The sequence below is a fragment of the Mirounga leonina genome, unplaced genomic scaffold (genome assembly GCF_011800145.1).
Source record: "Mirounga leonina isolate KUSES-001 unplaced genomic scaffold, KU_Mleo_1.0 Mir_176, whole genome shotgun sequence".
Taxonomy (NCBI): Eukaryota; Metazoa; Chordata; class Mammalia; order Carnivora; family Phocidae; genus Mirounga; species Mirounga leonina.
In genome coordinates, this window is record NW_023270454.1 from 32,449,971 (window position 1) to 32,475,741 (window position 25,771).

General features: G+C 39.4%; 2 protein-coding genes across 4 annotated transcripts in view; both read right to left on the reverse strand.

Moving 5' to 3' along the window:
- The window catches only part of MND1 (meiotic nuclear divisions 1), a 114,965-nt gene extending 114,165 nt beyond the window's left edge, over positions 1-800 (reverse strand). For all 3 annotated transcript variants that reach the window (XR_004682427.1, XM_035022874.1, XM_035022872.1), the window contains exon 1: positions 439-800. The gene's annotated coding sequence lies outside the window, so the exon portion shown is untranslated. The remainder of the gene's footprint in view (positions 1-438) is intronic.
- A 3,543-nt stretch (positions 801-4,343) lies between these two features.
- TRIM2 (tripartite motif containing 2) overlaps positions 4,344-25,771 on the reverse strand; it is a 128,317-nt gene continuing 106,889 nt past the window's right edge. The window contains exons 8-12 of the mRNA XM_035022875.1: positions 25,395-25,562; positions 19,688-19,856; positions 18,532-18,602; positions 13,965-14,105; positions 4,344-8,837 (exon numbers count right to left, since the gene is read on the reverse strand). Coding sequence (XP_034878766.1) covers positions 8,685-8,837; positions 13,965-14,105; positions 18,532-18,602; positions 19,688-19,856; positions 25,395-25,562 — 702 coding nt within the window. The 3' untranslated portion in view covers positions 4,344-8,684. The remainder of the gene's footprint in view (positions 8,838-13,964; positions 14,106-18,531; positions 18,603-19,687; positions 19,857-25,394; positions 25,563-25,771) is intronic.

The following is a 25,771-nucleotide window of genomic DNA, read 5'->3' on the forward strand; positions in this document are numbered from 1 at the left end:
TCCTTGCCCAGCAAAATAACGGCCACTTAACTAAATTAAGGTATTAAAACCTTAGACCACTCTAATTAGACGCTGATTCTCCGCCAACAGAAGCAGAAAAAATGGCACGAAACTGAAGGTTTATGAAAATGATTCGACGAGGTGGAAGACATTAAATTCACCAAGATAAAAAGGTCGACCTGGAATCTCGCCAGGACTTAACCTCTCACGACAAGCAAGGAAAGCGATCTCGGGGCTTCGCTAATAAGGGAACCAACTCCCTACCAACTAGCAGTCCGAAGCGCAAAACGGCATCCATTCCCGCCCTTTAGTAAAAAAGCAGCGGATTTTCAAAGTTACCCGCTAGGTAACTTCTGAAATCGTGAGCCATTCGGAAACGTGCTCTACAAACTACAATACGCGGCACCCCCCCTTTGTCAAAAAACAAGAGCCACTGACATCCACGGCGTCGGCCCGCCTCGCTCACACCCTTCCCGGTACTTCCCAAGAGGCTGCAGCTTTGGCGGCCGAATCCCGGGGGCCTGGGGCCCTGGTTCTGAGGCGACTCGTGCTCGGACTGGTCGCTGAGTTTGTGAGACACTCGGGGCACGTCCGCGAACGCTTCTCGGGTGTGCTCCGCGGACGGCGCGCGGAGGCCCAGGGGCGTCGGGGTCGCGGGCCCGGGGCGGCGCGCGCCCCAGCCTCTGGGATCCGGCCGCGTCCACCGGGCGGCCCCGCCAGGGGAGCCAAGCCCCCGAAGCCCGTCGGGGCCCCACAAGGCCGGGGGGCCCCGACACTGGGGAGGCGCGGGACCCGGGAGCGTGGCCTCCGCTCTTACCATGACGCGGGCGGCGGGTCTTCCGGCGGCCGGGCCTGCGCGCGAGGCGAGGGGCGGGGCGGGCCCGGGCGGGTTTGATTTTGGCGCCGACAGCGCCGCGGGGCGGAGCAGCGACGAGGACGCGGTGGGAGGGCGGCGGGGGGAGGGAGGCCGACCTCCGCCCCGACGGCGCGCGGCGACCCCTGGCGGCTGTGCCGAGCGGCCGGCCCGGGAGGGCGGGGGCCCGCCGGGGGAGCCGGGAGGGCCGGGGGTCGGCGCGTCGGGTCTCTGCGTTGCGCGCCCCTCTTCTCCCTGGGGTACAGTGTGACTCCTTTTTTCTCTTTTTTTTGGAAAGTCTTGAGCCCTCACTTTAGTGCGCGTTTTCTCCGCGCTGCGGAAAGCGGCCTAAGTTGGCCTTAGAAAATAGAGGCGGTCTGACCCTGGGGAAGGAAGCGCTACCCTCCATCCGTCCGGATGCGCCCCGTCTGGAGCGGACTTCTTCTCTCTCCTAATTTTACCGCTCTTCTCTGCAGCCTCTCTGCACTGCTCTCCCAGTTTTTGAAAATCCCTTTGTATGTTTGGTTTTCTCTTAGGCTTGTTTATTTGTTTGTTGTTTTTTAAATAAACAAGAGAATGAATTTCAAATGAAATCTGTCGGCTACCTCGGGACCTGACAGTAGATGGGGATTCGGGTCTAAAGCTCGGGCCCCTTAGCCTAAAGGTGCTACAGAACTAACTCAGACTTGGCAATTATTTTGAAAATTATTGTACGTGATTTTGAACCAATTTAAAGTATACTAGTTTTACTGAAAGCATAAAGAGAGGCATCTCAAGTGGGAATTTGTATCTCCTATTGCTTAAGAAACGGAAGCGAAGAAGGGATATATTGATTGCGCAGAGTTCCATTAATTTAGTTTTCCTGAGAGTGCATGACAGTACGATATGATTGTACATCAGATGATTTTAATAGTAAGATAGTAAATGGGTAGCCATTTAATACGTTTTAATATGTACTAGAAAAAGCATAAGCAACACATTATACTCTAGATTTCTCATGCATTGCTCTAGATATGGATGAAAGAGGCCTGTCAGAAAAAATGAAAGTGATATTTAAGAAAAATATTAAGTAATGGCCCTGGTGATATCTAGATTTGACAAAAATCATAAAGGTAACATTGGTGGGAACGCTTGTCTTAGTCGGCTTTCAGACTGCCATACCCGTCCCTCCATCAGGAGCGGCCCTTCTTCACTTGGCTTACTCTTACCCCCTTTAGACAGTTCCGATGTAGCCTTCAGGAATCTTTTTCTGTGTTTCCCCACTCCCACCGCAGAGCAGAGAGGGTCCCTTCTGTGGGATGAATTCTGCAGTTTTATAGCACCCCACATTCATTTTAGAACTGTTTTCTTGGACAGCTTCCCTGTAATATCAGACTCCTTTCTGTGGCAGAGGTTAAGCCAACCATTTCCATATCACCAAGACCTAGCACAGTGCCCAACATATGGTAAACACTCAGTAAATGTGTATTAAATAAATATACCAGGTATTTAAGAACACTATCTCTTCGTTGACGTAGGGATAACTAGATATGGTTTTCAGATGAAAAATCAAAGGATATTTACTTTAGTAAAATCTTAATTGTTTGTATTGAGTAGTGCTTTCTCATTTATTATTCTCACCAGTGGAATTTTGAAGTTATACACCATTCAGATGTGTTAAATTAAACAAGGAAGCCATTCGACTATTGTGTGGCCTAATGCTGCAGCAGCCTACATGGGCAAACCACAATATAAGCCTATAAATACCTCAAGGTTAGGAAATCAAAATGCTAAAGACAACCAATGAGCAACAACAACAGCCGCCATCAAAGAATTTCTTTGGTTCTGTACTTTCTCTATGTAAGTCATTCCCCTGGCTCCTGTTGGCAGAGCACTCCTATCCACTTCTGATCTGGCACCTCCTGATTAGAACTGATTTTGCTCAAACTCTTAAAATTCTTAATATGCCTCAGTTTATCTCTTGAGATCTTGAGACACTCCAAGTTTTGCAATATTATGGAGCAGACAGATGTAGTATATGGGTTTTTAAGAATGGTAAATAAATATTTGCAGCATCTGAGAAGTACACATCCCTCCTTGTAGGCAAAGAATCTGCAGGGCCAATGACAACAGCAATGACAACAAAAGACAGTAGGGTTGGGTAGAGGATAGAATGTGATCTACCCTTCCTGCCTCTTTGCTTAGGCAAATAAAACGCAGCTTTAATTGAACTTGTCTGCTCTGGAAAGGGGTGCATCTGGCTTTATGTGAAGTGAGTCCTCAAAGGACAATTTGAGATAATGCTTAAATGTGGGGCAACTGGCTTATATCAGGAATGCCACACTCTCTGCTTCTGAAAACTTCCAAAGAGCCCAAGATGGCAATGGTGCCTGCTTGGTTAAAAGAAAAAATAAATGAAGAATAGAAGCAGGATTCAAGAATACTAATATTCACAGTTACTGGTTGGCAGTGTCCCGTTTGGCCTTGTTCTCATTTCTGTTACATCTCTCCTTCCAAGACTGACTTACTCACCTCTTCTAGACTTATAATCTATTATAGATTTTTTTTAATCCTTGAAAAAACAAAACAAGAGATTTTTGTTGGATCCTCCATTGTTCACAAAGGATACTCAAAAGATAAATTTTAGTATTCATTCCATCACAGCAAAATATAAATCACAGGCTTAATGAAAAATCAAAAAGCCTATAAATACATCAGGAAAAAAAAGCTGTATGCATATATGTGAGGCTATGATTTGTTTACAATCAGTGAAGAAGGACAAGGGTCCTTTATAGAACAAAAGTATCAAATCCACACACCACTCAAGATTGAGAGCTATATCTATCTTCAAGTCTCATAGGGAACATGCTGGCTTGTGTGTAAGTGGCATTAAGATGACAACTTTGACATTATGAATAGAGACCAATTTAAATCTTTTTCGACTTAAGAAAGATGGAAACTAACTTCTTTGAAAGGATAGGACGTAGTGATAGCCCATGGTTTGTGCATCCAGCATCAGGTTCCTTTGCAACAGAAGAACCTCCAGAGGACTGTCCGACATATTCTTTAGATGTTGTGAGTACTGCTTGAAATGCTTGGCCATCAGCTTGATGTAATATAAGAATGTTTCTTATAATTAATTTTCATTAAATTGTGGACCCTATAGACAGTAGTTATGGGGCAGTCCCTTTCTAGTTCTTCACCCCCTTGAAATGTGACTGCCATAATTTCTAGAAGGTCCCCCTTGTGATTCTTGAAGCATAGTGATTTTGGTCTATTTGACCTTCTAAATATATGTGCTAGGCATACCTGTCATGGTTTTCCAAATTCCTATCTAAGATACATCCTAAATGCTAACCAGATTATTGGTATCATAAATGACAAAAATTTTACTAATTTAACTAAAGTTTGGTTGAGGTATTGATATCTGCCACATATTCTAGAAAATTTCTTCATTTCCCTTTACTAAAAAAGAAAACTATGTAAAATATAAATAAACATTCACCCTGGAAATGGAGAAAACAAGCTTTATTATAATGATCTGATATTTTGTGCATGGTAAAGATATACACATGAATCTTGTTTCTCCTATGTTTCAAGACAGAATTAATTTAAAGTTTTATTGTAGACTAAAGCATCCAAAATACTGTGGTACATATGTAGCTACGAACATACAAACACTTTGATGCACAGCGTTCATTCTTTTCTTTAAATAGGCAGTCAGCATTTCGATTCGTAAAAGAACAAATGAGAATATATCAGTATCAACGTCAGAGAGCGCAAGACTTAGTGTTCTATACACATAACGTATGGAACAGACCTAGAGAGATGGAATGTACAAACTTTAAAAAGAAAAAAAAGGAAGCAAAACCCTTAATACTCATACATAGGATTGAAAGGCAATAGAATTGAGAATGATATAAAGAATTCCTTTACAAGAATACACTCTGTTGATGACAGAACATTCCCATGTCATAAAGCAAAAGCATTGAGTTTAAGGCTGTGTTGCTTTCGAAAGTTAATGGACGTGCTGTACATTCATTGGGACAACATAGCCGATTTATTAATCTATTTTAGAATATGAATAGCGTTCATACATTCTCCACAGACAGACAACACAATCACTGCCACACAGTTCATCTTCAGAAAGTTTTAAGATTAACATCATGATTTGTAGCTTACTGTCATTTAAAACAAAACAAAAAAATCATTTATTTATACCAAACAAATCTTTAATGGGCACTTAGTTTCCTTTATGGCAATACTAGATTCCTAGTTATCAAAAATATTAAAATAATTGTAAAGTTTAAAACCCTGCAACATTGACAGAATGCAACAGTATCACGACTTTCGACTTGAAGCAAAATTAGATGAAGTTTGCAGCAAATAGCTTCAATTTTTTCCTACCTGGAAAGGTCTTTTTTTAAATTATTAAACTAAAAATACTCCTCCCTCTTCAGAAGCTGATGAACAGGGAGGATACTATAGAGTCCAAATGTACAAAAAGGTTTTTCCCATTTGAAGTAATCCGCACAGTACCTAACGTTCATTTGCTATTTCCTCTAATTCACTCAGAAGGTATTACCAAAGCATTTATGTGAATCCTCCAGTGGGAAGGATCCGGAGACACTTGCTACCGTGCTGCTATTCCAGTTAACTCCAAGTGAGGACATACCCTGTATATTTAGTAGTGGAAGCAAGTGCCTTCTAGTTGCATGACCTGTAGTATTTCTTTGTCTCAAATCTAGTCAAAGCGTAAATGAAAATAAGGAAACCTGGGGACTTGTTTAGTTACTGGAGACTAAAGTTTGATCGAGATATTAAGTACCTTTAAAACAATGGTGAACAGTCATACAGCTTTTTATTCATGTGTTTCTGGACGGTCAAGTGACTACGTCCCCCAGAGTCCGGCAGCGGAGGTCTGTATCGGGCAGGAATGCATTGTCACTGACCTTTACATTCGAACTGGCAATCTGTTGCCATTAAGTGCCCAGGGGACATTTGAATGGGTAATTTTTCAATGCTACTTATCATGAATGTATGCCAGGTTCTGTACACTTGACAAAGAAAAGTCAAACAATAATGATAGCTCCGGGAAAAAAAGTCACTTATTTTAATATCCTTCTCAGTTTACCAGGAACCATTTCCCACAGAATGTTGCCAAAATTTCATTAAAATCTTGTCTACTCGTATCTTATCAGCAGCACTTTCCCCCCGCTCAAATACACTTCCTAAGAAATACAGTAAATGCTCGTAAGTATCCAAATGTGAAATGTGATCTATGCTTTAACATACATGATTACATATTTTGGGGGGAAAATACAGTGTTTCTTGGAGTGCCCATAGCATGTGTTTTAGTAACAGATAGTGGAACAGGTCTGAATCAAAGTATCTATTCTTCCATTCCAGTTTGTGCCAATATTGACAGATTAAAAAAAAAAAATTAGCCTTGTATGCAACCTATTATTGAGCTATCCAGCCTGTTATGGTATGATGGCTGGTTAACTTCTAAATTCACAAATACAATTTCAATGTTGTGCAAAAAAACTCTCTTAAGTAAACTAGTCTTAAGACCAACAGCCTGTGAACAGAATCTAAATAGGAAGCCATTTTTACTTGTGAAAATAAACTAAAATTAATTTAACCAATTTAAAAAGTTTTCTTCTAAATAGTCTAGGAGCTATCAAGAGTCTAGCTTATCTTGAATGCAAAATGTTATTAAATGGCAAAATGAAATTCCTCCCTAGAGTGTAAGCTCCAAGCAGGCAGGGATTTCTGTCTGTTTGATCCATTGCTGTTTCCCCAGTCCCGGGAATAGTGCCTGGCACCTAGGAAGCGCTCATTAAATACAAATGTTTACATTCAAAGACTTGGTTTGCTGATGTTAGGAAACAGTATCTTAGTTTAACATTCTAAAAATGTCATTGAATTTTATAACTCTGTCATAGTCTCAAATATTTTGAAAGCTCTACCTAACTAAAAAAAAAAAAAAGAAAGGTAAACTTAAATGTAAATCTTCCTGAAAAATTTTCTTTCAGAGGTTGATTTGGGCATAATAAATTTGACAGACAACTGGAAATAGCTAGATTTTCCTTCTCAATTTAAAAAAGTCCTATATAAGAGAACGACTAAATTATAAATTAGTAAGCAATAAACATCACATATCATTAGACGTACGGGAAATGTTTTCTTATAGTACAGTTCTAAGGTGCTTTCAGTGAAAAAGATCCCAAAGTCATTATCAAAAATGCCAAACATGACATCCTATTTGGTAGAACTGAGTAGAAAATTAAACGGTGGAAACAGACCACATCTTATTTTACAGTATCAATGACAGATTAACAATTGACTAAATTATTCTTCACATTTCTCCAAACGCATGTATACTTAAATTAAATGTAACTCAAGTTCAACGTTTCTTTTTCTTTCGACCTGTTTTTGTTTTGTTTTTGAAAGCACAGAAGGCCATTTTCTGACTATAAAAGTCAGCCGATATCATCATTACTGGAAAATGGTGAAAATTAAACCTGTTTTAGGGCTTACTCTATGAGGACGGCTTTAAACTGTGCAGTAAAGGAATGTGCTGGACGATGCTTCTGTCTTTCAGAGTGCTGCCTATTTCAATACACCAAAGATTCAGCTATATATATATATATATGTGTGTGTGTGTGTGTGTGTGTGATACATTCTACCTTACCCTAATCATGTATACATAGTCCTTTAATGCCTCTACTATTCATTAGACAATGATAAATAACCATAACATGCCCTTACCTGTAATGCTCTCGAGATAACACGACTTTGGTAACACTTGCTTTCTAAGGGGAAACCATTAATCAATCACATGCCTTTGGTTGACACCATCAGTCCTCCAAAGGGCAACTTATGGCTCTCTGTCCTAGGATACTGGTGTCCTACTACATGTGCTGACATTTTGCAGGAGGTAAAGCTTTCGCTTTCAGGAAGTGGAAGAGGAGAGACACGTGAGAACATTGGCACATAAAACGTGGCTAACTTTTTCTTGATTACATTCTAGTGCATTAGTCTGGAGTTGAGGGGGCTGTTTGTTTACCAAAAGGTAGCATTTGCTATTGTAATATGCTTTTCAAAGCATTGGGAATTTCAGGTTTCCCTGAAAATGGACTTTGTTTTTTGATACAAGGTGAGCAGGAGAGAAAAGGTGAAAAGAACACACAAAAAGGATCTTGGATCTAACCCAGAAAGGATGGGAAATTTTCAGTGGTTTTTAAGTGCTAAACTCAAGAGGCCTGCCTAATCATAGCTGGGAGGGTTTTGCAAGACAGTCTTATTTTTTCCTAATGTGTATGTAGTTATCAATAACCAAAAAATGTCACATGAGTAATACCTACTGTAAAAGTGAGGTTAGAAGATCCCCCGGGTCTTTTAACCGAAGTTAAATAAAGTATACAACTACAACAGATTTTGTTTTTGTTTTGTTTTTGGAAGCTCTGCACAAAAGCTACCATTCACAGGATTAACGAATACCTTGAAATATTCTAGTTTGTTGTGTTTTTTTTAGTGTTTGTTTGATTTGCAAAATCAGTTCAACTACATAAACCCTTGTCCGATAAGCCATAGTTCACAGGTGTAAAACTTTGCAGTTTCCATAGATTCAGTAGAAGGGATTTCTTTTCTTTAAACCCTAAAAGGTGAATTACAGAAATCAGATATGCAGGTTTTAAGGAAATAGTTACATTCAGAAATAACCTTGGAAAGTTCACCAATGATTCCTTCTAGCATGAAAAGTCTAGTGTAATCTGGTCCCGCGTCGAGAAATCCATTCCAGTTTATAGTGCAAGACCTTTGTAAGGGGCTGTCCAGCTGCCTGCCATTACTGTAAGTACCGATAGACCTTGAAACAGTGGTTTCCAGAGTCTGCAACCACAACATGGCCATCTGAAGTTAGCGCCAGGCCTTGGGGGCCGTAGAGTGGGTCAGCAGATGTGTTAATGTAGGACAAAAATGACCCACTTCCGTCAAAAACCTGTAAAAAATATAAAGTCAGAGTGTTATAGGAAAACTTACAGTAATAGGATGAAATAGGAGTTAGAAAACCCTTGATGCTAATATTTTCAATATAAAAGCATGTGTGTAAGGAGCACCCAGTGTGTGTGTGGTGGGGGGGGGGGCAGTCGGTTAGGCATCTAACTGTTGGTTTCGGCTCAGGTGGTGATCTTAAGGTCGTGAGATCAAGCCCCGTGTGGGGCTCCGCGCACAGCACAGGGTCTGCTTAAGACTCTCTCTCCCTCTGCCCCTCCCTCACTCTCTAAAATAAATAAATCTTTAGAAAAAGCATGCACGTAAGCCCACAAGTTTGTTTAGGTCTATCACATATCCAGGCCTTCCCTCTACTTAACCTTGCTTTTTCTCCTCTCATTCTCTATTCCCCAGAGTCACTGAAAAGGAGCATGACATTGGCCAACAGATCTCACTTACATTCTTACAGTGGTCAGTTTGAGGGGAATAGCCCTCGATGGTGCCTGAAAATGAATGACCCTTGTTTCTTAGTCTCAGCCTTCACTTCCCCCCGCTTCCAGCCTCACATACTTCTTTTATTTCCAATCATAATGGAAAAATCAGCAACTAGACCACAGAGGTATGGTTGCCAGTCATAGTATACAACGAGAAGACCTTTTTTTTTTTTTTTTTTTTTTTCAGAAAAGAAGGAATTATAAGAAGTCAGTGGTTTACTATATACATTTGTGGGGTTCGTTTTTGTTTTATTTATTTTTTCCTTTTTTAAAATTAACATATAATGTATTATTTGTTTCAGGGGTACAGGTCTGTGATTCATCAGTCTTACACAATTCACAGCGCTCACCATAGCATATACCCTCCCCAATGTCCATCACCCAGCCACCTCATCCCTCCCACCCCCCCTCCACTCCAGCAACCCTCAGTTTGTTTCCTGAGATTAAGAGTCTCTGATGGTTTGTCTCCCCCTCCGGTTTTTTTTTTTTTTTTTAAGATTTTATTTATTATTTGACAGAGAGAATGAGAGAGAGCGAGCACATGAGAGGGGGGAGGGTCAGAGGGAGAAGCAGACTCCCCGCCGAGCAGGGAGCCCGATGCGGGACTCGATCCCGGGACTCCGGGATCATGACCTGAGCCGAAGGCAGTCGCTCAACCGACTGAGCCACCCAGGCGCCCTCCCCCTCCGGTTTTGTCTTGTTTCATTTTTCCCTCCCTTCCCCTATGATCCTCTGTCTTGTTTCTCAAATTCCTCATATCAGTGAGATCATATGATAATTGTCTTTCTCTGATTGACTTTTTTCACTCAGCATAATACCCTCTAGTTCCATCCACGTCATTGCAAATGGCAAGATTTCATTTTTTGATGGCTGCATAATATTGCATTATATATATGTATACCACATCTTCTTTATCCATTCATCTGTTGATGGACATCTAGGCTCTTTCCATAGTTTGGCTACTGTGGACATTGCTGCTATAAACATCGGGGTGCACGTGCCCCTTTGGATCACTACATTTGTATCTGTATACCCAGTAGTGCAATTGCTGGATCATAGGGTAGCTCTACTTTCAACTTTTTGAGGAACCTCCATACTGTTTTCCAGAGTGGCTGCACTAGATTGCCTTCCCACCAAAAGTGTAGGAGGGTTCCCCTTTCTCCTCATCCTCGACAACATCTGTTGTTTCCTGACTTGTTAATTTTCGTCATTCTGACTGGTGTGAGGTGGTATCTCATTGTGGTTTTGATTTGGATTTCCCTGATACCGAGTGATGTTGAACACTTTTTCATGTGTCTGTTGGCCATTTGGATGTCTTCTTTGCAAAAATGTCTGTTCATGTTTTCTACCCATTTCTTGATTGGATCATTTGTTCTTTGGGTGTTGAGTTTAAGTTCTTTATAGATTTTGGATACTAGCCCTTTATCTGATATGTCATTTGCAAATATCTCCTCCCATTCTGTCGGTTGTCTTTTGGTTTTGTTGACTGTTTCCTTTGCTGTGCAAAAGCTTTTTATTTTGATGAAGTTGTGGGGTTTTTTTAAAGATTTTATTTTTAAGTAATCTCTACACCCAACATGGAGCTTGAACTCACAACCCCAAGATCAAGAGTTACACGCTCTAACAATGGAGCCAGCAGGACATCCCACATGTACATTTGTTTTGTTTTGTTTTGTTTTGCAGGGGAAAGGGAGAGACAGAATCTTAAGCAGGCTCCATGCCCAGAGCAGAGCTCCATGGGGGGCTCGATCTCACAACCCTGAGATCATGACTTGAGCCAAAATCAAGAGTCAGAGGCTTAAGTGACTGAATCACCCAGGTGCCCCATGTACATTTGGATATGAAGTAGTCTTCTTTTGGTCTGTAAGCTTCTGCTGTGATGAAATCAAAGGAACACTTCTTCCTAAGGCCCAGGCTGGTTTCTTTTGACCACTCTGTTAGGCCCACACGTGTTTTAAAAGGCAGTTGTGATGAGGCAGGTGCTTATGAGGGCCACAATCCAAACAGCTTAGCATCTGTGGTCTTATACAGACTGCTTTGTGAACTTAGTTTCCTGTCTGGCTTCTGGCTTTCCATCACACAGAGAATGCCTCTTTCAAATGTAGATGTCTGCTGGCATAATTAAGCAAGATAAATATAACAGAGAAATAAAAGCATTGAGTTATATTTATAGCCTCAATCTTTCTTCTTCTTCTTTTTTTTTTAAGTAATCTCTACACCTAATGTGGGGCTCGAACTCACAACCCTGAGATCAAGAGTCGCATGCTCTAGTGACAGAGCCAGCCAGATGCCCCTCAATCCTTTTTCTGGGAGGTAAATACCTATATCAGATTCAAACTGTTGACTACTGCTATCTTCAACCAGTGCATTCTGAGGTCCTAGGAGCTCTGCACAAGGCCACATCAGCAAGGATAAATAGCCCTGTCTTCAGATGTATGTTTAGATTCATGCAGGTGTTTACATAGAGAAATGGGAGAAAAGAATAGTTTTACTTTAGCCTGAGGATTCAAAATCTTTGTTCTTAATTTAGACAAAAAAAATCATACTTTTTTATGTCTGGCAAAGACTACAAACCTCTTCTCAAAATAGTGTTTTAATATTTCTTTTCTAGAAGGTAACCACTTTTATTATTTTTTATACCCAACTAAAATGCCAAATGCCATTCATGATACCATTATTCCTAAACCATGAAAACATATTTAAATTCATTATTATTTAATTTGTTTTTGTTAACTTCTATTTTTTATTTATTTATTTTTTAAAAGATTTTATTTATTTATTTGAGAGGGAGGGAGGAGAGAACGAGAGGGGGTAGGGTCAGAGAGAGAGGCAGACTCCCCACTGAGCAGGGAACCTGATGCAGGGCTCAATCCCGGGACTCCAGGATCATGACCTGAGCCAAAGGCAGATGCTCAACTGACTGAGCCACCCAGGTGCCCCATTTTTGTTAACTTTTAATTTTGAAATAATTATAGATTCACAGGACATAGGAAGTTGCAAAGATAGTATAGAGAAATCCTATATACCTTTCACCTGGCTTAGTAGAATACTCCAGTGAAACCACCTGAGTCTGGGGAGTTTTAAAATTAGGAACTAAATTTCCTTAATAGTTTTTGGGGTATTCAAATTACTTATTTTATATGGGTGAGTTGTGGAATTTCTACTTTTCAAGGAATTGGTCCATTTCATCTAAATTGTCAAATTTATGCATGTAGAATTGTTCACCGAATTTCCATATGCCTGCAGAGTCTGTAATGATATTGGTGTTCTGTGTCCCTTCCTTTATCAATCTTGCTAGAGGTTTGTCAATTTTATTGATCTTTTCAATGAACTGACTTCCTGTTTCATTAATTTTCTCTATTGTTTGCCTTGCATTTCATTGATTTCTGATCCTATCTTCACTATTTCTTTCCCTCTGCTTGCTTTCAGTTTGTTTTGCCCCTCTCTTTCCAGCTTCTTGATGAAGGAGCTCAGAATATTGATTTTTGACTTTCTAATGTAAGCATTTAGTGCTATTAATTTCCCTCTCATGTAGAATGGTGATTACTAGGGCTGAGGAGTGGGGGAAATGGGGAGAAGTTGATCAAAGGGTATAGACTTCCAGTTAGAAATTGATTAAGTTCTGGGGAGCTGATGCATAGTGTGGTGATTATAGTTAATAAAACTGTCTTAGGTACCTTGAAAGTTGCTAAGGGGTAGATCTATATGTTGTCACCACAAAAAAGAAATGCTAACAATGTGATGGTGATGGAGGTGTTAGCTAAAGCTATGGTGGTAATCATTTTGCAATATATAATTTTATCAAATCAACACGTTGTATATCTTAAACTTACATAATATTGTATGTCAATTATATCTCAGTAAAGCTGGGGGAAAAAATCTCCCTCTCAGGATTATCTTAGCTGCACTCCACAAACTTTGATATGCTGTATTTGCATTTTCATTCAGTCCAATATATTTAAAAATTTTTTTTCGAGACTTCCCCTTTGATTCAGGTTATTCAGCAGAATAATGTTTTTAAATGCATAAAACAAAATACATGGGGTTATAAAGGTAAAAATTATATTAAAATATAGTTATCAAAATTTTATAAAATTGCAACATAGTAATATGTGTACTTTTTTAACCAAAACATTAAAGTAACAAGAAATAGTGATGGGTCTAATATTGACTATTTTTGAAGAGTGATGAGCATAAATGATAATTCAAGACCTCTGCAACTATAATATAGAAATTTCTGTGATTCCTCTTGGTGACAAAGTTATAGGCATTACTAAAAGTACTGTGATTGTTGCCTATATTCATCATTTAAAAAATGATAGTTTTCAGTTAGAAGCTAGTAGAAATAATAATATAATATTTTGTTCAATGGACCTCTTGAATTCTATCCACACACACTTTGCGGGGTCCATGGGATTCATGTTAAAAATTCCCAGCTTCAGAGGGTTTCACTCGGGTAGCCTGCTGATGTTTTTTCTAACTCCACCTTTCTTAGTTCAGCACTTCTGGTGAGATTACCTGTGGTCTATGAAGAACCTAACCAATGAAGAATGGAAAACATTCCAGTTGGGAGACAGCCAATTCTTCACTTTCAACAAATAACGATCACTCTAAACAAACACATTAGCATTTTCAGTTACCTGGATCCTGCTGTTTCCCCAGTCTGCTACAATGATGTTTCCATTTGAATCCACTGCTACACCTGTTGGAGCGTTAAACTGCCCATTTCCTTCTCCATTTGAGCCAAACTTCAACATGAATTCTCCCTCCTGATTAAACACCTGTATGAGATATTTTTAAATGGTTTTATTTTAAATTGAAAACAATTGAGCCAACATTATGAGTTTTAAAAAATATGTATTGGAGCAGGATTTTATAACAAGACCTATGATTTAAGACATTCTAAAAAAAGAAAAAAAATCTACAAAGTAGACCCCCATTATCACTTATGGTTCCCCAATCTGCTTATATAAATTTGATTTATTGTGTTAAATCACTTCTTATTTCTAGCTTATATCTGGGTATTGAATACTTATGTGAAAAATACTTCCATTATAAATTATAAAATATATACAAATATAGGGTAGGATGAGAAAGTGGAGCTATAATTTTCAACAATATTATTCTTCCCGCCTTTAAATAAATAGCTAAATCTCAACGACAGGCATCGTATTTCTAACAGGATGGATGATCAAAGTTGGATCAGGACCTAGGAGCTTCTTGTTACGCCACATGCTCAGAATTTATTACCATTTTGCAAAGTCAACATGGGAAAAAGCAGGCTAGACTTCACACGTACATCAGGGGAAAGTGCGTGTGCACTGTGTGCACGCGCGCGTGTGTGTGTGTGTAATGGCACAGGTGAGGAATAAGAGAAGGGCTTTTATATATTTTTTTCAAAATATATATTTAGTTAAAATAGAGAGTTTATATGACCATAAGGCTTTGGTGGATGGTGCGTACTGAGGGGAGGGGGGCTGACAGACGTGGTGAGCTAAACAGAACTCTTCAGTCAATTCTCTAATATCTGATACGGAAAAACAATGGGTTGTTGTGGTTAATTATTCTTATTAAGAGAGTGTTACTCTATATGTATCAAATACAGAGTATTGATTTGGAGAGAATTAAATTTTTAATATGGGTTTAAATATAAGACTATAGTAAGCATGATTTTATCTTGACTCAGACAATACTTAATGGTTGTGAAATATCTCCAGGATATTATTCTAAGTTTCCATTATCATCTAGCCTACATGTGTAAAAATACTCATTAACAAATCAAAGTATTACACGCAAAGCACCATGAGAATAAGGGTTCCTACAATATGGAACTGAGGGAGAGTTCACTCTACCCGAGTGCAGATCTAATTGGAAAATGATCTCAGGACCTTTTACAGATTCTCCTATTGCCAAGTCTGTGATCATGAAAGATGAAAATGACTCTTTCTTTTAGTTATGTACATTGGGGAAGCGAAGCGAGCCACTTCCATCTCTAAAGGCTAAACTTCCTTTAAGATGAAGAAAAAGAATCATGATTGCTTCTTGAATTAATTATGTAACTTGCAAAGTAAGCAAGCAACCTCTTTGGTTCTTTGGAAAGGATGAGACAAGAACCAGCTTTGCTAAGATGTTATGGTTTAAAAATCTTTCCTGACTCCTTTTATCTCCTTTCACACAAAACATCCTTGTTTTAAAGACCAATGAGCGTGTGTGCTTGCTGGTGAAGACATAATCTATTATTCTCTGGTCTTTCCCTTATTAAGTCTGACCAATAATCTTTTTGTTTGTTTGCACTGATCTCTCTCAGTAAGTATGTTTTCCTTGGCATGATCCAAATGGCTCAAATGCTTCTGCTCTATTTTAGAATGACTGATAATGCCAAATTTAGTCTTACTTGTTTTGCAATGAAAAGAGAATGCATGCTGAAGGTAGCTAAGGAACTACACCATTTGTTAGCCCTGACCTATAGGCACATTGACCAAAAGAGAAGTGACTGGAATCCAGAACCACTGCTAACTGCCAAGTGTTATATGGGAAACAAAAGCCCAACTATTCCATCAAAGCTATATGGCAACAGCTATCAAAGAGAAAAAACAAAATGGACTTGTTTTCTTATGTAAGAGGAAAACTGAATTTAAATTGCTAAAATAATCTACCTCTACTGTACTGAAATTTTTTGGAAGAGTTTTCAGAATCTTAGTAATTATAAATTTCCTCATAGTTTCTATTTTTCCCACCTAAAACATCATTTAATGGCTTATAAATTATTCAGATGAAAACATTTTAAGAGGCAGATACATGAGCCAAAATCGTTTTTACAGCTTTGATTTTTATAACAAGTTTTTACAGCAAGTTTTTTGTAACTTTGATAATCCTTTCCTGATTTCAAAATTCCTCTCACCTCAAATACCACCTCCACTTGGAAGTTTTCCCTAATAGTCACAGAAATCTGCTCTTTGTTTTCTTCTGGATACTTATAGAACTTTATATGTACCTATTTTAAAAAAATAGTTTATTGCTATCTGCCTTGCATTTTGATTACTTACATAGGTTTTATTTCCTTCTACATTGTCAGCCAGGGCTGGTAAATAGGAGTCCTCCCACATACCAATGCCAGTTGATTCATAGAGGTTGCCTGGAGCACTGGGACGGGAAGGCTCTGAGGCCACAGTTGGGCTTAGTAGAAAAGAGCAACTTGATTAATAGGACTGTCTCCTGGTGGGGGTGGGCTGCCATCTATGCCAGGGGTTTGCCGGCCTTTGCTGATCTACCCGGGTTATCTTCTGGTTAAATGCCCTCAAATTAAATGATTCCTCTATAAAGGGAGTGAAGGCTAGAAGTGTGATAACAGCCTGTTATTCCTCTCTAGTTACTCTCCTCACACAAGACTGTTACAACCCCCAGGGAGGACAGTCTAGAACCCAGTCCCTCCTGCCTCTTTGGATGTTTCCCTCCTCCCCGCCACTACTCTCCCCACAGTCCTCTTCCTTTTACCAGGACAGGTCCTGTGGAGGGAGAGACACTGAGGGTAGTGGGGGGAGTGGGGACAGAGCTCTATCACTATGGCAGCAACTCAGGAAGCAGCCTGAGAAGTAAGCAATGGTGGGCGTCCTTCTCCTCCTCCTGCCCCATCACCACAGCCCACACCGCTCTAGTCTTTGCACAGGGACTAGGTACCCATGAAAAAAAGCTCAAAACCTTTCCAGTTACCCAGATTAAAGATGCCTTCGGGGGGCAAACTGGGGAAATGAAGCAGTGAAGGACTCTACAGAGTACCTTTAGTTGTTGAAATCCTATCCCTACGGAGCTATTCCAGTTATCAACCAGAACAAACTATTTTTCACTTTGGTTGCCCAGTGGTTGTCTCTAAGTGCAAACTTCAGTCACTGGTGTATACCACCTATGCTGTTTCCTTCTTATCCTTCCTTTAGAAATACCTCACTTTAGGGGCGCCTGGGGGGCTCAGTCGTTAAGCGTCTGCCTTCAGCTCAGGTCATGATCCCAGGGTCCTGGGATCAAGTCCTGCATTGGGCTCCCTGCTCAGTGGGAAGCCTGCTTTTCCCTCTGCTCCTCCCCCCTGCTTGTGCTCTCTCTCGTTCTCTCTGACAAATAAAAGCAATAAATAAAATCCAAAAAAAAAAAGTCTCACTTTAAAAAATTTAATTTACTTACAAGGAAAACTTTGTATCACTTCTCAAGTACACTTGATGTAAACAGAAGGTAACCCTAAAAATAAACATATAACTCCTTGGGGCGCCTGGGTGGCTCAGTTGGTTAAGCGACTGCCTTCGGCTCAGGTCACGATCCTGGAGTCCCGGGATCGAGTCCCACATCGGGCTCCCTGCTTGGCGGGGAGTCTGCTTCTCCCTCTGACTCTCCCCCTCTCATGCTCTCTATCACTATCTCTCTCAATAAATAAATAAAAATCTTTAAAAAAAATAAAATAAAATAAACATATAACTCCCAAAACAAAAATGTCTGCCAGTGCAGGGCCCGTGGCCAGCTGGCATGCACCACACCTTGAGAATCGTGGTCTAGAATGTTACGAAACATTTCCTCATTTCAGTAAAATGAGAAATTTGTTTTGATTCATTTTTATATATCCTGGTTGGCTCACAATAAAAGTCAAATCTTTCTCCCCCCCAACCCACAACTAGTAAGAAAGATGTACCGCACTGTTCCGGGGAGGGAAATGGGCATTGTATTCCAGGGAACACGCAGTGTGTGAGGACATTCTAAGAAGTATGAAACAGCTGTAGGAATGTATACTAGGGCTATCCCCCCGCAAAATCTGTGGTTGTAGCAGAGTTCTAATATCTAATTTTGTTTGAAATTTTGTTTGATGATGCAGATAATTGAAAAAGTGATCTTGTTTTAATTTATTGAATAGCCACAATTATGAAGCTTCAGAAAGTTCTGCCTAAGTTCAAGCGACTGCTTTTTCAAATTTCATTTTTAAGTCATCTCCATTTACGCCCGTTTCAAGTTAAGAAACTCATCAACCATCCTATTCTGTTCAATTTTCTGACTCTTCAAAGTCTGTGTGTCCAAATTCAAACCTGCATCTCAGGGAGCAGCAAAGGCTACTCTTTGAGGTTAATTCCTTTAGTTCCTGTGCATATACGTCAGTATTATATTATTTTCTCTCAGACTGATTTCCCAATAAAAGCAGTTAAAAGATAACAATAATTGATGTGTTGATAGTACCTTGACAGAATGATTATGGAAATCCGTAACAATAATCTCATTATTGCTATTTACAGCTGCAAAATGGGGACCTGCAATAAAGGTGAAAAAAACATGTGACGACTGGTCCAATAAAAATGATTACAGCAACATGGCAGTGACAAAATTTGACCTATTTGATATTTAAGAAAGAACAAAGAATGACAGGCTCTGTTCTTGAAAGATCATTCAGCCAGAACTCTGGCTCAAGATCACCTGGGTGCTCTATCCTTCTACTCTTGGGACTGTCTATCTGGCTTCCTTTAGAGCAAGCTGAGAGGGCCAGCAGCCCTGATGAAGTGGAATGAGCGGTAAGCATCCAAATTCATTCTCCATGCCACCATCTGAAAGTCACACCTGCCAGCTTCCCTGAGGACACCTTAATCCTTTCAGGACCCTCACGTCCCCCTGAGGAAAGATGTGGTGATTCTCAGTCCTAGGAAAAAGACTCTAATATGTAATATTTTTAAAAAAGTAGAGCAGAAACCCATCCTCGGTAATTTGGGGTGACATTCAGAAGCTGGCAGCACCACAGACAAGGCACAAAAGAAGATGATGCAAATTGTTGTCAAATGCCAGAAGCATCCTTTCAAAAAGAAAATGTAATAAACGGCTTTCAGCCTCTTTCTTGCAGATGTGAAAAACTAAGAAGCTTGTGCTTGCAAAGGGCGTACACCAAAAAGAGAGGTAACAGAACTGCCCTTCCTGAATATTCTAAAGTCCTGCTCTCTTATCATCACCTAGGAAGGTGAAAGAAAATTCCCATTCAGAAGCTCTTTAGACAAAGCTACAGCTAGGGAGAACTAGGAGGTACTCCACTGTTCCTCAACCATTTTTAATTTTAAAAATATTTTATCTTAAAATTTATGTTTTACTTAACATTAATATTCAAAGATTAGACTTCTGAGTTGTACAGTGCTGTCAACGAAAACCACGCATGGATTGCAGTTCGACTTACTGTGGGGGGAGTCACTGAGAAGCATCCCACCATGCTTTCGCTTAGATTTCATCCCCAGTATCTTTCCCAAAGCCAGCAAACACACTGGGGATTGAGGCATCTTCCACATGCTCCAACATCATGCAAACGTGAGCAGAAGCAGCATAAAAAAGGGGGTTTACATATTACCATCAAGTGTACCTGCAAACTGCCTGTCCCCATTTCCTCGGCTACCAAACCTGGTGACTATCTTCCCGTTTGGCTGGAAGATAAACACGCAGCATGCTTTGTTGTCCACCACAATGATGTGCCCGTTGCGGTCCACCGAGACTCCTTTGGGCCCCATCAACTTTCCTGATCCAATTTTTGTCTGTTAGAAACAAGTACAGAGAATGAGGCTTAAAACACTACAGAACATGAAGACAAGACACTTGTTTTGGTACACACGTACCTGAATGTTCAAACAGGGGTGCACAACTACTCACAGGTCACCACAACCTTCGGTTTTTGTCACATCCGTTAACTGCTACTAAGAGTTATGTGAAATCCTTACTTTTATTTAAGAGGATCACCACCAAAAATGCTCTTGAATTCCCTTAAGTGAGGTCACAGTTCCCTTGTAAAGATGCAATGTGAGCTAGCAAAAGATCACAGGATCAGGAGGAGGGAGAGTTCTACACCTGTCGCTTGCTTTAGACACACCTAGAATAGCACAAATGCATTTGATTTCCTCAAGCTTCGGATTCCTTGTATATTACAAAATATAAAAAAGAGAAAAGACTTCAGTAACTTCCAATGGCATTTTTGGAAATACATACTAAGTAAAACAATGTCAATAAAGTGTTTAGTGTAGAATATAGCCCATATTAAGCAGTCGTTAAAGGGAAGCGATCATTGTCATTATTGTGGATCATAATAGCAAAATCGCCAAGCATCTGCCATTGGACTTCACCAGTGTTAAGTTCCATGAAGGCAGGAATCGTGTCTGTTTTATCCACTATTGTGTACTCAGAGCCTAGCGTACTTCTTGGTGCCCAACAGGTACTCAACAAATATTTGCTGAATATACTGATTTGAAAAGTCTAGCATTATTTAGGGTAATCATGATGATTGACTAGTTCCAGGTTTCAGTATTTTAAAATGGGAGAAAAGCATTCGATTTCTATCAAATGCATACCATATCTTATTCATTTTTCTGAGTGGACTATATAAATGCCTGCTTGCTAGGAGATGCATGTCACGTATCTTTACTTTTATAGCTCCATTATAAAGAAGTACTTTACTCATTCACCCATTTATTTACTAATGCTACAAACACTAGTGGAGCACCAAATCTGTGGCTGATGATTCTAGGCACTGAGTAGACAAAGACAAGTAAGACCAGCTCCTACCCTGGAGGATGTCTCAGTCACATTACAGAGACAAATACAGTCCCTGGGTCCTTTTTAAAGTGCCTGGTACTGAGTGTTTGATTTGGTAGATTTGGGAGAATTCAAATAGGCGATGTCAGAAGCCAAAGAGAACAAAAACTTAATGCGATGGGTCACTATAGACAAGGAAGGAGAAGGAGCCCCCAAGGTGAGGGAGCTGCCAGGCAGAGTGCCTGGTTAAGTGAGGGAGGAGGCAAGAGCCCCCGCTCTCCCAGGCACCGAGGCCTAGAGGGTGGAATAGCTCTCTATGTGTTTTTATAAATGCCTTCTCAAATCTATTATTAAACAAAGCAAGGTACTGAACAGTGGGCATAGTCTGGGCCCACCTGAATTAAATGTGTTTATACCTGTATACATATCCCTGGAAGAGAAAGTAAGAAGCCAGTGATATTACTGGTGGCAGGAAAAACTCTTTTCATTTTGTGCTCATCTGTGGAGTTATTTAAAAAACCTGTTTGGATGTATTACTTTTTAAATTAAAAGTTTTAATCCCCCAAAATTTATGTTTCCATAGGTTCTGTTTTAGTCCTCTTATTTTCTCTCTATATTAGCGCTGCCTGATAGAACTATAACATGAGCCATGTATGTAATTAAGATTTTTCTAGTAACCAACATCGAAAAAACAAAGAAAAAAAAGGAAAATTATGTTAATCATATATTGTATTTGACCTAACATATCTAAAAGTTATCATTTCAGCATGTAATTAATATTAAAATTATTGATGAAATATTTTACATTTTTTACTAAGTCTTTAACATCCAGTGTGTATTTCACATGCATAGCACATCTCAATTCAGACCAGTCCCATTTCAAGAACTCAGTATCCACTGTGACTAGTGGCTACCAAATTGGACAGTGCAATTCTCTGCACTTCTTCTAAGATCTCATCTATGCAATAACATCAACTTTCACCTCTGTGTGTAAGAGTCTCAAATCTATATCTTTAGTCCTGGTCAATTTTATAAGTTATTACCTTAAACTCAACCAGTGTTAAACCAAATTCATCTCTTCATTTCCACCATTTAAAAAAGAAAAAGAAGAAGAAAACCCAAAATAGCACCTCCCGATTTCCTAGTTCCTTTTATGATACTACAATTCATTCAAACCCAGGATCAAAATTTCAGAGCAAAATTGACTCTTTTGCCAGTTGGAACCTCAGTTTTCTCATCTGTAAAATGGCAGCTATTGTATTTACCTCCCGGGTCATGCAGATTCTGAAGGATAGCATAGCAAGCACTGCAAATGGCACACAATCTCCTTCTCTCCATCCATTCAGTTGCTGTCATACCTGCCCCTCAGGAGTATCTTTCCTAACAGAGACATGCAGGTGTGTGCAGGAGTATGGAGAGAGGGATAGGGACTTTTTCATAGTGGGGGTTCAGACCCTGTGTGATCTTTTATCCTTGTAATTTTATAGATGATATTCAGATTTGATGTCTTTAGTACAAAGAGACACATTTACTTAGGAAGGAAACAAGGAGATTCTTGCAAGGGAATCTGTTGTATAAATTTGATTCTGACTTTGTAATCTAGCCCAGAGGTCAAAGAGGCTATAGCGTAATGGCTTATAAAGAAACTGTATACTTTCTTTCATGTTATAATGGAAGATATGTCAGTAGAGATCAAAAAGAAGAGAGGACACTCTGATTATTACAGCAAAAATATTACTACTACCTAACATTATGAACACTAGTTGTACTGTAGAATGACTCAGCCATATAATATAAAGCAGGTGATAATTATGTAGAACAAGAACAGAAAATAAAAGATTGTTGCCATTCCATCTTGTAGTAAGAGCTAGAGCAGGTCTTAAAAAAACAAAAACAAAAACAGAAAACCTTAAATGTTGAGCACAAACCTCTTTTCCTTCCACTTCCCTTCATCACTCCCAGTGTAGCTGCACTAGATTTTACCACGTGAAATTAAGAGTTACTGCATTTGGCCTGACAATGTGTCCCTTGTCTTAAACAGAATAGTGAGCAGAGATATTTTAGACCCTGGCTTTGGAACACTTAACTAAAAGTATTTAACTCAACAAGTAGATCCTTAAATTGAAGAAGGAAGGGATGAGATATTTTAGAATATGGTGGCCTGGGGCCTCTGTATCTGTTCTGGGGTCACAAAAGGTTCCTAGATAGGCTGGAAGATATAAGTCAACAGAAAAGATGTCAAGGAAAAAATCAGAAGCAGAGAGGAATGAAAATAAGGGCTAAGAATTTGGTGAGTAAAAGAAAGAAAAGGGAATAAGCTGTTATATCTCTAGAATTAACTAGGAACAAATACAAAGAATCCACCTTTGTGTTAAAGGTTTGTCTTTCTGAGCACATGTTTAATTTTACTGAATCCCACTGAAAAGAAAATAAGTATCTCTCAGTAAATGGTCATGCATATGGTCAGTTGGATGAGCTCCCATTAGAGTATTAAAACATTTTTACTTGCTATCCTTTTACCTCCTGCTCAATGCCTATTGAGAACAAAAGGGTATGCTGAAACTATACCATATCCATCACCTCAGTCCTCTAGAGGGCATGAGTGTCCTTGTTTATTCCAATTATTACCAATAGTATTCCAACCATGAGGATCTGCATCTTCCAAGAAGAGCATCTATTACATACGGAATATTGAACCACTGAATGAAAAATGCATAATTCAGGAAGCCCTTCTCTCCTAGATATAAAACTCCAGTTTCAAAATGTTTTAATACATTAGATATAAAATATTTCAGTATATTAGATATAAAAAAGAACTCCTGCTTTTATACTTATTTTACCATTCGTTTATAAAGTTAAAGACAGGTCATGTTTTAGCTAGAGTATGTAACAAGAGGAAATGGGTTATCTCCAAATTAGATGGATATTTTCAAGAGGTCACTGAAGTTTTCCTTCTGTTCATGTTAAAGTTGTATTTGGGTATGTCTTACTACAAATACAACTACGAAAACACAAAAGAAGGGGAGGAAGCTAGAAATCTAGAAAGGCAAGAGACCTTTCTATGTACATGGCCATCCTATGGAGTCATCAAATCTCTAGTGGAACAAAAAAACTCAAGGGCAACTGAAGAGTTGTGTGTAATACGGTGGAATTTAAAACAGCTTTTTATTCTCCTAGATTGAAAAGATGCTGCCCCACACAAAACAGAGGCTCTCATCTGAGGGTTAATAATTATGGAAGTAACTTGTTTTAATAAAAATGAGGGAGTGACTATAGTGATCCAAATACTTTAAAAAGTAAAACATAAATTCCTCCAATAAGAGACTACTAAGTGAACTTTGTGTAATCTTCCAAAAAACTTATGAAGAGCCTCATCTCTGAACATTTGGAAAAGGAAGTTCTGACCAGGTGCTGGCGTGTTATGAAGTCCAAATCACAGGTGATCAAACAGACTTCATTTTTTGGACAGGGTTACTGGAAGCAGTGGAAAAGAACATTTCTGAGATGCCTATTTCATATAAGGCACATATAAAATCCAGAAATAAATCTCCTGTAATCCTTACCCAAATCCTATAAAATAGATTTTTTTAAATCCAAATTTGACATAGGAGACTACCGAGGCTCAAGGAACTTATAACAGTAGTTAGTAAGTTGCGGACTTGGGATTCCCAAGGGTTGATCTGTCTGAGTAGAAGTTCATGTTGTCACCTGAAAGAGAAGCCTCGAGCAGGCTGGACAGAAGGCACAGTGCTTACGGCCTTCAAAAACACCTTTGACAAAATGTCTCATAATCTTCTTGTGAACAAATGCAGAAAACAGGCTGCACGATAATATTCTTTGATGACACCTTAGAAGAGAGATTTCTGGTAACACCAGAGGGCTCTCTACTCTTCAGCAACTTGCTGAAGAAACAGAGGATGCTGGGGACAACAGCAAATATGTCAAATGATGGGATCCCCCAAAGGGCAACTCAACTCACCTTTTCTCTGTGCTGCCAGTTGCCATTTTCTTATCCTCCCAATTCCTATTTACACATTTTAACACTAGGTTTTCAGATTGCACGGAACAATGTATGACTGACTCGAGGCTGACACAAACTGTTTTGTGTCATTCTGGTGTCATTTTTCCTCAAGGGGCTTGTGTGTTTTTCAAAGATAGAAACCATGTCTTACAATTCTGTTTCTCCCATATCATCATCTATCACAGGGCCTGAGAAAGTAGAAGGCACTTCATGCATGACAATCGTAGGTTAATTTGGGAGGTATCAGTTGCCTCTTCAATACCCTTTTCTAACGGTTGTTCTTCACTGAATTTAGGTAAATCTGATAATATGTAAAAAGAAAGCGATGGAGCAACCTAATTGCTTTATAAAATGAAGCCGCTATTTCCTATACATAAGATCTATGACAATATCACTGTTTCTCTCCATAAAAGTTAGATGTAACAATGTCAACATGTCTTTGTACATGAAAACTTGCCGAAGTTCATCTTATATTTCCTATTTCTTCTCTCTACTGTTTAGCAGCCAATTGGTAGCTTAATCTTACCTTAAATTTGCCATCAGAAGAGAAAATGCTAACCCATTTATTATCGTAGTCTGCAATGATTATGTCCCCACTGGGATGCACAGCTACTCCGGTGGGCCGCTGCAGCTGCCCGGGAGAGCGCCCTCGAATGCCAAACCGACTTTTGAACTGGCCATCATTGGAAAATATCTGCAAAACAAATGACATTCCTTGGAATGTGAACCAGCACAGAAATTAGTGAGGAAGAAACAGTCAGGAACATGCGTCATATGTACTACAGGTCAGAACATGCAAACCCCATTGGAAGAAAAGCCTATACACATTGTAAGCTTCCCTTTCTGTCCTTGTACCATGGATCTTAAGTAGGAAGATATGCATAGAAAGGTATATAATTAGGG